This window comes from Amblyomma maculatum, unplaced genomic scaffold, assembly GCF_055883805.1.
Source record: "Amblyomma maculatum isolate TAMU_Amacu unplaced genomic scaffold, ASM5588380v1 scaffold_24, whole genome shotgun sequence".
NCBI lineage: Eukaryota > Metazoa > Arthropoda > Arachnida > Ixodida > Ixodidae > Amblyomma > Amblyomma maculatum.
The window spans coordinates 1,948,618-1,962,644 of record NW_028146749.1 but is presented as its reverse complement, the minus strand read 5'-3'; the positions used below and the strand labels follow the sequence as shown (position 1 = coordinate 1,962,644).

The window sequence follows — 14,027 nt, the reverse complement described above, 5'->3', positions numbered from 1 at the left end:
GGCGTTTGTTGACACATTCACAGTGCTGCGCAGTAAACTCCTTGAGCGTGAGCAGTGAAGGTCATCATGGAAGCACAGACAAATACCAAGTAACAGCAACTTGTCCCAACAAACTGCAACAGCCGTGAGGGATGAGCTACCCAAGACTGACCTATGGGCAGTGTAACCGTGGCATTCGCTAAGTCAGACGATCAAGGGCGACCTTCCTAGCTTCCACCAAAAACCAAGTTCCAATAGTCCACATTCGTCCATCTAGGCAACTCATTCCCGCTGCTGTCAGCACAAGCAGAACAGCCTCTAGGACATGTCGCCATAAAATAAAACATCAAATTTTTTTGACGCTGTGCTCACCACACCACTGAAACGACTTCTTTTTCCTCATTTCTACATTTTCTTGCAGACCAGTGAGAAGGTGCAGCTTTGCAGTATTTTTTGGCGTTGACGTCAATGAACCGCCAAAGAATATGCTACTTGCATTGCCCAAAAGTATGAATGCTCATAAGGTACAGAGTTTCTAGCAGATGACCTAGAAAACAGTATATTTTAATGTAACTAATTCCGATTTATTTCAATAATCTCCGGTACTATCCCATCTTGGTAGAACACCAAATTTGTGGAATTCTGCGCGACAGCAGTAGTTTTCTGCTGTCCACCACACCACACCACGAACAGCCCACCAATGCACAGTGGTCGGTGCAGCCAAACAGGATCAAGTGTGGGAGCCAACATGCTTGCCAGAGAGAGCAGTGTTTACTCCTTGAAAGCAGCTGGCTACTGAGGCACCCTACCTGTTGCTTCATTTAATGCAGCTTCGAGTCATATTCATGTACCAACCATCTCTTAACAGCACTCTTTCACTATAACTTACAGCTGCCTTCCACCATCACATTTAGTTTGTAGTTTCACTATTGTTCACCGTAGTCGCCAATTGAGCACCACACCTTAGTGACTAAATGCGTTTAGACTTGTAAATGATTTATAGTTTTCGTTGACTATGGCACGAAATGTTTTTCTGCTTAAGCAAGATAGGTATGTTTTTATGTTTCCTAAGTGCCTCAAACAGCTAGTACTGACACACGAAGTATCGTAAAATAATTTAGTGAGGTTTTTAGACAACACTACATTTTTCAAAGGGACTCAAAAACTGAGCCCTTCAGCCCAGGGGCAACAGAGGCAATCCTTGCTGCCCTTCCAGTCTGTGCACTGCGAGCAGGCTAGAGAGAAATTGTGAAATTGTAGTTTAATATCATCACTCTCAATGATGCAGTGCCTCTCTAGAGCAGGATAACAGCCTTCACTCTCAGTGTCAGTTGTTGAACACCTGGTAAAAAGGGTGGACAGACAAGCCAGTAAACTGAGAAAAGTGGTCAGAGAAAAAAGAGAGAGAGAAAGTAGCAGTTATCGTGCATCTTCAGGGGCTCTTTCACAGCCTCAAGAAAGTTGGCAGCAGCAGGGGTAGAGTGAAGATCCTTTTTCTGCACCTGATAAGCTTTCCAGAATCTGCAGGAGAGTAGACACTGAGACGGCAGCCATCGCATGCTCAAAGTGACAGTGCTTCATAGCATTGCACACAAGGGGTCTTTTATTCCATAACGCTGGCCTCAAGTAAATAGTATCTCACCAAGGCAGGGAGGTACCTTAATAGTGGGCAGCATATTTTTGAACGCATTTGGGAATGGTGCAACTCAAGCCTTGAAGTTAAAAACACAACAGTGTACTATACAAAAGGCCAACACGACTGGACGGGGGAATGAATGAACCTGTCAGAAATGAAAAAAATTAGGGGACACTTGAGTATCCTTAACGGTGTTGCTTTAAGAGGTTACAGTGATGTATACTTCCCTAGTGTTCCTTGTTGTAGAGTTTAGAGTTTTGTAGTAGGTATTACTGTTGCCGCTTGTCTTCACCAGCAACCACACCTTCTCCTGAGGGTCCCCATATTTTTCACCGATGTATGAATTGCATTATAAAATGTGCATATGTCCCGCCCCATTTTACTGCACAAAAGGGCACGGGGTATATGCATACTTTTATAAGCAACGCATACATCTTGCAAAAATATCTTTGCAGGCTAGCTGGTGCATGAGTGCCGCACCTTTAGTGCTGAAACGTGAGGCACAGTGTAAATAAAGTAGATGAAATGAGATATCAACTCAGATTTTATTTAAAGGTCACCGTTTATACCACACAGCAACTGTTCTACTTCTCCAGCACTACAGCTTCTGCCGAGGTTCCGTGTTTCTCATCAAACAGCAGTGAATGAAACTTGCGAAGCAGCTTTCTTGTCCTTGCACTTTTCTGCACTATGGTCTCCCCTATTAGTTTGTGTGAATTCTGAGTGCAGACTTGTTGGTTCTTCATCCTGAATGTGGCAGTGCAAACGGATGCTGTAGAAGGGATGGACAAGACATATGCACACTTCAGCACTGAATGATGGATCGAATCTGTGATTGACCTAGGTAACATGTGGCCACTTGGATAACTATTGGGGCACTGCCTTTTGAGCAGTGGCTGTCCCAAGACTATATTTTTCTTCGAGGGGGGGGGGAGGAGTTTCTACCAAAAAGAATAACAATTTCTTTGTTTACTTTTTATTTACACACCGCTTTTTGTGTGCTTTTGTTGTTGAGTAATAGCTAGCAAACAACACAGGTGTTTTATCATAAGTCATGCTTTGATTATTAACGGTTTGGTTACGTTAGCAGTATTGATATATAATCATTTTCTATTTATCTTAAAATATTTTACTTTAATGAGAGTGCCAGTCGTGAAGTGCAAAAGTAAGTACAAGTAAAACACCGATGACATAGGTATCGTTTCTTCTTGCTTTTAATAATGCAACACTGTTGCTCATTTTTCAAAGGAAAATAAGTCCTCCATTGTTTTCTTTTATCAAACACGAGATGTGTCGAAACTCGAAACGAACATCCTTGTAGGCGTTGAGTGAATAGATGATTATTAGCCAATATGTAGTGCAATAAACACTACTGACCCTTTCTTTCTTTTTTGCTAATTTTTTTTCTTTGTGTTTGTGTGTGTGCTGTGGACCAGTACTTTGCAATTAATTTTTTAACATTATTTCCTTTAAGACAATACTGTTTTGAGCTGCCGAGTGTACATATAAGTTAGCACTGTGCGTCTATCTTGGCCCTCCTGGGTCACCTACACACAGGGGACAACTGGGAAAAGGTCTTCCCTATGGTCCATTGTGCTCTGTGGCCATCCAGAAAATATGACATAACACTAGGCAGGTAATTGACAAAGTTGAATAGGCCACGTCAGACCACCGTATTACAGCCAACATCCAATGTTGACCTCAGGATGCCTAAAATAGGCTTTGGAGCAGCTCCTGGAGCAGTAAAATATGTGTTTTGGAGCAGTAATAGAGCAGGAAATGTATGCTCTGTAGCAGCTACGAAGCAAAAATATAAACAGTTAGTAGCAGTGATAACAGGCTGCATACTGTCGCCCTGCCTATTTAACTTATATGCTGAGTGCATCACGAGGAAGGCCGGTCTGAACGAGTCTTCAGCTGGAGTGAAGATTGCTGGGAAACATAACAACCTTAGATATGCGGATGATACCACTTTAATGGCAGAAAGTGAAGTGGAACTCAAGAGACTTCTGATGCGCGTACAAGAAGAGAGTGAGAGGTTTGGGCTTAAACTGAACATTAAAAAGACAAAGATTATGGCGTCTTGTCCTATCACGTCCTGGAGCATCAAGGGACAAGAAGTGGAAGCTGTGACAGATTTTCTCTTCTTGGGCTCCAAGATGTCCCCGGAAGAAGACTGCAGCCATGAAATTAGGAGACTCCAGCTTCTGGGAAAGAGAGCCATGGCTAGCCTTGACCGCCTAGTAAAGAGCAGAGACATTACACTGCCAACCAAGATCTTTATAACTTGTGCTATGGTCTTTCCAGTTGTGATGTATGGATGCGAGAGTTGGACTGTGAAGAAGGCTGACCGCCTAAGAATTGACACGTTTGATTGTGGTGCTGGCGGAGACACTTGAGAGTTCCTTGGACGGCCAGAGGAGCAAATCAGTCGATATTGTCGACCATAAACCCTGACTGTTCATTGGAGGGGTCAAATTCTAAAGTTAAAGCTCAGCTACTTTGGTCATCTGATGAGAAGAGAGGAGTCGCTGGAGAAAGATTTGATGTTGGGAAAGGTTGAGGGTCACCGGAGAAGGGGTAGGCAGCGATCGCGATGGTTAGATGGCATCCTCGAGGCCCTGCAGATGAAGTCATGTTATGTTGGGAAGATAGTGAGAGACCGGAAAGCGTGGCGTGATATGGTCCATAGGGTCATGAAGAGTCTGACACGACTGAAATGGACTGAACTGGTGCTACTTGTTGCGGGACAGTCTGTTTTTCTCGGATGCATAAATTAGCATTACTATGATGTTTTTTCATCATCAGCAGCATCATTTCGAGGTGAAAGGCCATAGCCATAGAGTTAATACCTCTTTGGCCATAGCACGGTGAGCCACCGTGAGCCATAGTAGCGAAGGCGCAAAAGCAGACGTCGCCATAAAAGGTTTCTGTTTCCCGAAATGCACCTAAAAACCTCCTTACGTAATTGCACAACCATAAATAACCGATATATAATATATATATATATAAGTTCAGTTCAGTTCAGTCGTGTCCGACTCTTCGTGACCCTATGGACCATGTCACGCCACGCTTTCCGGTCTCTCACTATCTGCCTAACATCACATAACTTCATCTGCAGTGCCTCGAGGATGCCATCTAACCATCGTGTTCGCTGCCTACCCCTTCTCCGGCGACCCTCAACCTTTCCCAACATCAAATCTTTCTCCAGCGACTCCTCTCTTCTCATCAGCTGACCAAAGTAGCTGAGCTTTAACTTTAGAATATATATATATATATATATATCAGAAGGTGTTTTCTTTTTAAAAAATGGAGTATGTTTCACTGTCATATGGAAGTTATAGCCTCCACAATAAATGCTTTATTTATTTGGGTTATGGCATCATGGTGGCGTCTCGCCAAATGGCGGCCGCTTGCCTCAGCTCCGATTCTTCATTACCGCTGCATGATATTGTGCATTCATGGCAAACAAAAGGCATACGAAGCTTGTGCAATGCCTCAAGATGCCCGCATTACCAAACTTTAACGATAAATGCACCATATTTTCTGCGCCTCGTTTGGTTGCCATGGAGACCAAACGTCAGAAAGCGCGGAAAGTTCAAATGAGGCTTCCCAGCTCAGCCTGGATTGCCTAAGGTGTTGTCTGAAGAAAATGGTTTACACCCTTTGTAGTTTCATACATATAGTCATATAGTTTCATACAATAATAACACAATTTGGTGAATAAAATAGCATTGTTAGCGTTTACATATTTAAGCGCTTTTTCATGGTTTACTACAGGGGTGCTGCAATCGATGCGGCGCCGCTGCGTTGGGGAAACCCCTCGGCGGTCACCTCGTACTGTGCGCCGGGGTGCGCTATTTTTCTAGGCCCCTCAAGCCTTGGAGGCTCATTGTTATCTTCAAACACGAGTCCTACTTATCAAGACCAGTTCTCTTCACTTAGTTTGCCAGTGACAAACTAGGCTCCCTGATCGATTTTGGTCTTCTTTTCAGTGCCAAAAGACAGTGAAAGCAGGCAAAAAGGAAATTAGAAATTTCAGCACATGTAAAATAACGAGGACGATAGCAAGGGTCACACATTCCTGCAAGTTCTTTCGCTTTAACCGATTCAGCACAGTCTTACAGTAAATTCAGAGAAAACCTGGGCAATGGCCACCTGCTTTCGAGATAAAACTACACGGCATATGACAGTCTTTCACAGTTCCGTCAAATGCTTGGCTGTGAGCACACTCGAGGATGTCAAAGAACTGTTCAAAGTGCTCTCGTTTTCAGTGACTTATTGCTCACAGTAATACAGTAGCAGTGGTGTAGCTGCGTGTGAAGGAGTCGCAGAGCACTAAAAGCGAACAGCCCTCAACACTTCAGCACACTGGACAAATCGTATGGATGAGAGCAAGGAAAATGCTTTGAGAAGACAAATGCCTCCTAAAAAGGCGGGCGACGCTCCAGGCAACATACAAACGACATGCAGCTGGGCTGGCTGGCTGGCTGGCCGATGCACGGCCGATGCAGGGCAGACTCAAAGCTCAGGAAAGCATAGTGAAATTAGCGGACAAATAATCCCTTGCAGACAGGGCCCTTCAGTCACCGTCATGCCTGCCACTGTGCGTGCATCAGAGATATCCGCAAGCAACACTGCACCATAAAATTCAGTATTGAGGAGGGATATTTGACCGAGTGCTAGCCATGAGGATCAGTACACAGGCTTTTAGTAGACAATGCATCACTGGCAACTTGCACAGCTGCCTTTCCATTAATGAGCGTCAGATTCCATAGACATGTACGGGCACTAGGCACGACAGTGTGAGCGGTACACGTTATCCCGATTTAGAAATTAATGATCCAGTTAGCGAGCTTTTCGGTGTTGCCTTATTTGCTCTCACACTTAACAGAGGCATATAGACTAGAACTATGAAGACATACACAACGCCACACTATACAAGGCACACATCTGCCCAAAGCCTTCAGTCTCCTTGCACACCTCAATAATTTCATCACAAAAAGGAATAAAGACGGCAGATTTAGCCGCTCACCTTTTCCGCCAGCACAGTCCTGTACAAGTACAGGACTTGTACAGGCCGCCAATCAAGTCCTCGCAGGATTTTTTTTAAAAGTCCAACATGTGCCCGTCACTATCAGCTTTTTTCTGCAAGTTGAGAAATTACACGTTTTCTTGCACTCTGTGAGGAAGCACAACAGTTTCTACAAAAAAGTAGGCAAAAAAAAAAAAAAAGACAGTGAGACGAATTATTTTCCACACAGGAGCGAAATTTGGTACCCCGCCACCTCCCCAAACACACACACACACACACACAGGCATACTGTTGGCCATAGCCCGAGATGGTGTGTGTAAAACAAACCAATGTGCTTGCTTGCTGTGAGGTGGCCTTGGGTTGAGTGGCAGATGGAATTGTCGCTACATCAGAGTCCGAATCCAACACCAGGTCTGGAACCTTGATTCAAACAAGAAAGGTGCAGCCATTTAGAAAACTCTACTTACGTAAACTTTACCCCCCCCCCAAATTATAAAAAAATATAAAATAACTTACAGCTGGCTTAGTCTTTGCCTTGTTAGCTGCCGAATGGTTACTGAAAGAAAGCATCATTTTAATTCAGTCTTGAGAGCAGAGGCAATGAAAATCATTATGACCGTGTCATTAAATATTCATAGCCACGGAAAAAAAAATTGCCACAAGGTTTACGGACAACATAACTGTGTCGCTTGAAGCAAGACGTGAATTCAGCTCGTTTTGATGAGGTGACAAAATCCAGCAAGAGAAACACGATGTAAAAGTAACGAAAGCGAGCCACAATTTTGGTTTAACAGCCTAACAAACATTTTCTTTCATAAACTTGAATACCTATACTTCGTTTCATACATCAGGTGCAACGCAGCGAAAGCTACACCAGTAGTCCGCAAGAAAAAAAAAAGGAGGCATATCACTACCGCTCGTTCTGTGGCCGAGTGGTTTCTGTGGGAATGGGCTCTATTCTGAGCATACACGTTAGCAATAACTTGCTTCGCGTGCTTGCACATCGCAGTACGAATCTTACAGAAAAAAATCCACTTCGAAGAGGCAGTCAAGGTCGCTGTTTTGAAGCCATTTAGATGTGCAGTGCGGAGGCCACAGCTGACAGGGTTGCGGAGCAGCGAAAACGCGACACGAATGAAAACGACAAACAAACACACAAATTACCGAATCCGATTTTTTTCTCCCTAAAAAAAAATGCTTTTTATGAAGTTGACGGCAAATGTAAGATGCATTAGACTTGCAGGCAAAACAACTATTATTTCCTGTCGGCAAGAGCGGGCACTGTTTTTCATCGCGAATGCGAGAAACGCAAACAAGAGCTCTAGCTCCGGCAGGGTTGCACTTGATGTATGAAACGGAATATACACTACCATTTCTGAGAGAGAGAAAAAAAAACTTTGAAGTCCCATTTGCTCCAAACCGGACATGAAGTACCACGAAAAAAAGTAATAATAATGAGCTGGCCTCCTACGGAGCCAGAAGTGACAATTGGCTTATGACATGACATGCCTGGCTTTTCCAAGTCCACTAGGGAAGTTTTACTACTCTTCAAGAACAATCAAACGCCTCATTCTCAGACATTCTGTCCCACACCAATCATTTCCACATATAATATATGCTGGCGTTCATGATCCCTGGAACGTTTTCTTAATGGAACATTGAATTTTAGGTGGCCAGTTTTTTTCGTTTTTTTTTGCGCAATGAAAACTTGCTGTCTAAAGTAATAGATTGCAGAACAGTTTTGCTAGAAATAGTGTACCAAATTGTAATTATGAAACCTCTTTTCTTCAAAACTACAGTGCTCAGTCTATATACTATAAGGCAAGACTTTTTATTAAAATTCCAAATATGAAAACTTGGGTGCTGGCTGAGTTTCGAACGTTTTGTCCTGCCATGCAAGTGGCGGTGCGACCGTGCGCGCACTCCCCTAGTCTGGCAATGGTGCCTCCAGCAGACTTACGCCTGTATTCACAAACACGCCTCGACTCGACGCTCCACCTCCACTCCGTGTAGAAGAGCGAACAGCCGCTCCTCCACTCCAGGGCCGATTCGGATTCACGAACGCCCCTCGGCGTTTCCTCCTCTGTCTCCTCGAGAATACCCCTTCCACTCGAAGCAGCGCAAATAGCATACAGGGACGAGATTAAGGAGAACTTTTGGCCCGAAAACTGCATGCTGGAGTGTGTAACAAACTCATTTTTTCATGTCGGGTCTTCTAAACAACCTTCACCAGCATTATCGACGTTAACAGCGTAGTAGAACTTGTTTTGTGAGCTGGATGAAAAAGGCGGCTGTGAAAAATGCCCAAAAATGCATTTGCATCTGGCAACAGTCCCTGCTGATGACGAGAGTTTACGCAGACCATGACGTAGGCTTTGAGAAATGGTGTGAATACTTCGGCTTATTTTATGCACCCTTCTTACCATGAAGGAAGGAGGAAAGCTAGGGCAATAGCTCTACACGAAAAATATGCAACAAGCGAAGGAGCCGTCTGTGTTAACGCGGCAGAATACGCAACAAGAGGAGCGTTCGCACTGGCGGTGGTGGACGTGCACGGACGGCTGCAGGCATCAGGGTCTGTAGCGACAAAATCTTCGAAAACCACGGAAGAGGCAGCTGTGGCACTAGCCATAGCTAGCACCGACGCTGATACAATCTTCTCCGATTCTAACTTTGCTGTCCGTAGCTTTGCAGGGGGCAGAATCTCAACTGCAGCGCAGAAAATACTGAAACTGACCAGGCAACCATACAGAGAAATTGAGGTGATATGGGTGCCAGCTCACTCGGGGAATCTGGGAAATGAGGCGGCCCACAACATGGCTCGAGGTTTCGTCAACCGAGTCGGTGGGTCCTTCGTATCCATGGGTTACTCCAAGGAGGGGCTGGCATCTTTTCACGATATCACAAGTCATTACAGATTGGAACGGCACAAATTTCCACCACCTGACAAAACGTTGGATAAGGCACAGGAGACCGCTTGGAGGAGACTCCAGACAAGATCCTTTCTTAGCCCTTACCTATTAGCAAAAATGTACTCGGATGACTTTAACCCCGCGTGCAGGTCCTGTGGCGAATCAGCCACGTATGATCACATACTATGGCAATGTAAAGAACAACCTCCACTGGAAGATCTAGTACAAATTCCTTCTCTTGAGCGATGGGAGGCCATTCTGGTCAGCTCAAACTCGGGCATTCAAGCCTTGGCCACCGAGTGGGCCACTGAGGTCGCCGCTAGCCATGGACTGGAGGTCATCTAGAGCGGACAGTCTGCATCTGCATTTTGACGAAATAAATGTTTTCCAATCCAAAAATCGGCTTATTTTTTGGTGTGAGATCTATGCTTGCCCTTTGCTGCTTTGCCTTTTTTTTATTGTCAGGCTTTGACAGACTTTTTTTTTTTATTGCCAGGCTTTGACAGACATCAAAATATATTGAAGAAAAAAAAAAAGTAAAAGCCACCAACTCCTACAAGCATGGCCCTTGCCTTCATAGGGCACAGGAGACGAGCGGTGAAAACATGCGTGCTGCTTTGCAATGCGTTTCATCTCATGCACACTGAATTCAACTCTCCGGAAGCAAATGCAGCACGCAGTTCTCAAACAAGTTGGGAGCCCTAACTGAAAATGTGCTTGAAAAGCCATGCCTTTCGTCAGCCGCGAATATCCCTCTGTAAGACGAGCACACCAACGCACTCCCTTGACAATGTCGAGTGTCCGAAGACGTACTACGTACCCTCGTCAGACAAGCCATTGATGTGCAGGGTGCAGCACAGATGTCCGCACAGTCCCATCGGGCCTCCGGTGCCCCCCAGCTCATTGCACGCAACACGCTGTTCCCTCACAAGTTCGTCCCCGTCTGCGGACCCCAAAGGGCAGGGCGAGCCACGGAAGGAGTGCTCGACTGAGTCTGGCTGCGGGCGAGCTCACCATTAACGGTCAAATCGCGCCTCAACCCTACACTCTGTAGGCTTTGAAAAGTTGTCCACTTTTCTGGCGACGACTTGAAATGTGCCCGCACCACAGAAGCGTAATGCAGTGATCAACTACAGCACTGGTGTTGGCGGCTGATCACGGTTATCCATGCTCGGCGTGAGTGGCAGGAACAGCAGGAAGCTAGCCACAGCCGCACCCGTAAAACGATAACGTGCCAGAAATCCGGGGTAGCTGTCACTCCCAGCCTATGCTTTTAGAGAAAGGTGCGGTACATCCCCGTAGCATCTGCTTTCGTGAGAAGTTTGATATACAAGTAGAACGAAGTACACACAGCGAGAGCCATGTTTACAAGTGGAGTGGCGGTCGAGTAGCAGCCAAGGAACAAAAACAAGCCTCGAGGGCCACTTGGAGTAGAAGTTCAAGTGAAGGCGTGTTCGTGAATATGGCGGTGAGATTCCTTCGCCATCCCCCACCACATCCCCTCTCCCCAATCCACTAATAGTCTCTTTGTACCAGCCAAGGCTGAGCTGGGTACTACTGCTGCAGTCACGTGCGCCCTCAGCACGACCGTGAAACACTTCACACCTTCTATAACTTCAAGTAATAAGGATTTACTGTAAGCACTTTAAAAGTAGTTTTTCCTAGATTTACTTTTTTGGTTTCCATTCTGCATTGTCCTTTTGAGTACACATAAAAAAAAAAAAAAAGTAATAAAGAAAGAGAGTTCGACCGTCACAGGTGTATGATTAATGGCGTTAGCTCGAGTATTACACAATTTATTCCTAGGTCTCAATTCCAGTACCAATGTGCACACCACGTAACTGAAGCTGATTGTTTGGAACCACCTGCACCCCTCTACCGCTACTGGTTCCCCCCCCAACGAAGGTCACACCCCATTATGGTTTCGAGGACCAAAGGTCGTCTGTGCGAATCTCTTACAGGTTAGGATCCAACTTGAAAAAACATTCAGTGCACCACACCGTGCCGATTCGTCTGACACTACTCAGAACATTGGATCTCAACCGAGTGGACTACAATTTTTGCCACCAATGGTGATTGCAAGTGACGACACACACCCTTTCCCAGATGGAGTATATGGCTTTGTCAATAGCCTAGCAGGGGGGGAGGGGTAGCTGCTCCTGGCCCTACAGGGCTGGGAATGGTAGGCTCCGCTGCTAGCCTGTCATAGGCCGTAACTGCACCAACCACCGTAGCCACCGCTGGCGGACGGACGGCTTTTGCAACATGTCTTTCTCTCTCCCTTTTCTTCCTTTCTCTTTTCTTTCCTCTGTCTGCATGAGGCAGCCGTCATTGCACTAGCCACCAAAGCCACCGCTTCAGTGGCGGACGACGGCTGATGCAACACAGACACGTATCTTTCTCTCCCCTTTTCATTCTTTCTCTATTTTTCCCTCTGTCATCACGAGGCAGCGGAGGTGGCTCAGTTACAGAGCCAGTCGCAGGACCGTGCCTTTTTTTTTTCCTTCTTCTAACTGTCGCAACAACACTCAGCACAATAGGTAATGCAGTGGTGGCAGAGGGCCTTCGGGTCACGTGGCTTTGGGGAATCATGACTACACACATGGTGGACCAGGTGGTGGATTCCATTGCATGGGTGGTCTCGTGGTAGCTAAGAAATTATTTGCAATACTGTAGCTATGATCACGTGACTTGGCCGCTATCTTGAATCTTTCTTAAAACTACATACGACAAAAAGTAGATAAAACGAAAAATCATGGACTTTTCACAACTTCGTTAAAGCTAAATTTAAATGTACCTTTGTTCTACTCATGCAAATAGTCCAAGTGAAGCACACACAGTGTAAAATGCACAATACTGAAATTGAATAAAGTAAGGATGTGCGTACATCGAAATTTTCGAATACGAATTGAACACGAATATGGAAAAAAAAAATGCCTTCAAATATTGAATCGAATATCTGATCAGTGAACAAAATGGAAAATTAACATCTTGTTAATTTTAGAATTCATGTCCCCGCTGACATATTCCCTGTTAATACTATTTCCCGTTTTATATGGTCCAAGTAGATATGTTCCCGGATAAGACTACCGTATTTAAGGTTCGTTCGATTCAGAACTGGTTCTCGGCACCAATTCTGAAAAAGTTCCGCCGGTGCCAGTCGGGTGCCGGTGAGGTGCAGTTCCAGTTTTGTGGTTCAGGTGCAGGTGCAGCTTGCAGCGCGTCAGCAGCGCCACTTCAGAAGAGCTAGTCGTCTGCTCGCGAGTTCCCGTGCGCCGCGAGCTGTAGGCCCCAATATAGTCTGACGTTTTCGACACGACTCGTTGAGTCGGCGACGTCGGCCACGGCACGTCGGCTACGGCGGGTGCGTCAAAAAACTGCCGCTTCTACAGTCTGGCGCGGCTGGCGTGCCCGGTGCCGCGTCGCGCATGCGCACAAGACGCCCTCTAGGGCTGGTACGTTTTCGGTGTGCATTTTCGAGCAGACGACAGGTCACCTACAGGGACGAACTGGCTGCCTATCGAGGCACTAATTATTGTTGTGATCAAGGCAATGATGCGGTGTGTTTACTGCGAATGTTCACATGGCACAAAGCATGTACAGTCAGCCGTGGAGACGCCCAGCCCAGCAACGGTCTGAGCCCGCGTCGACGACGGCTACAGACGGAACGATGATTGTGTACGTGCGTGTTTTACTGAAACCTAATCATAATTTAAGTATCTGTACGAATACAGAAGAGTTAAAGATTACACAGTAATGAGGATCACTTTTTCGGCCGGCCGCAGTTTCTGTAGAATTCCATAAATTTCGCAAATTCCCTGGTTGTTGAGCCGCTGACGTTCCATGTGGCCAAATCGAGTACGGCCTTCGATTCCGGCGTGTACAGGTCACAACTCTATGCGAAGCCGCTTCCACAGATTTTGCTATTTTTCCACTGAATGTACTGCATATAAGTGAAACAACACCATCGTTACACCTCCTAGAGCAATGCATTAAAACGTGTATGGCACACGCACCGCAGCGAAGAACTCACAGCTGTGCCCGGCCGCTCTACTGACAGTTTGCATCCCAGGCATTTTTCTTTCCTCTGAACGTCTCTGTAGTCAATCCGCTTGGTATCATAGACGCAGGGCTGCCCTCGAATGCCTTCTAGCAGCTTTTCCGCAACAGTGTCTGAAATGCGCGCGCGGTCGCTGTCTACATGCAAGCCGCCATCTTCACTGCGCGTGAGGAATGCTGGGATGCGTGGCCGACGCGTCTGACGTGGTCGACGAGAAATAGGCGAGATTCTATTTGCGCGTCGGCGACGTTGGGCCGTGTCGGCTCGCGCTCGCTACGTCCATCACGCCGTGACGTTGGACTATAGACCTCGGTTTTTCGCCGACGTAACGTCGCGGAGACGACGTGCGCGCGCGCGTGCGTTACGTCAGACTATATTGGGGCCTAAGTTTTCGCGGTCCGTCAC

General features: G+C 46.0%; 1 protein-coding gene across 1 annotated transcript in view; it reads right to left on the bottom strand.

Annotated features, from left to right (window-relative positions):
• Window positions 1–2,159: 2,159 nt before the first annotated feature.
• LOC146170985 (uncharacterized) overlaps window positions 2,160–14,027 on the bottom strand; it is a 30,890-nt gene continuing 19,022 nt past the window's right edge. The window contains exons 14-17 of the mRNA XM_084586620.1: window positions 7,167–7,206; window positions 6,978–7,070; window positions 6,651–6,763; window positions 2,160–2,387 (exon numbers count right to left, since the gene is read on the bottom strand). Of these exons, the coding sequence (XP_084442746.1) occupies window positions 6,725–6,763; window positions 6,978–7,070; window positions 7,167–7,206 (172 nt within the window). The 3' untranslated portion in view covers window positions 2,160–2,387; window positions 6,651–6,724. The remainder of the gene's footprint in view (window positions 2,388–6,650; window positions 6,764–6,977; window positions 7,071–7,166; window positions 7,207–14,027) is intronic.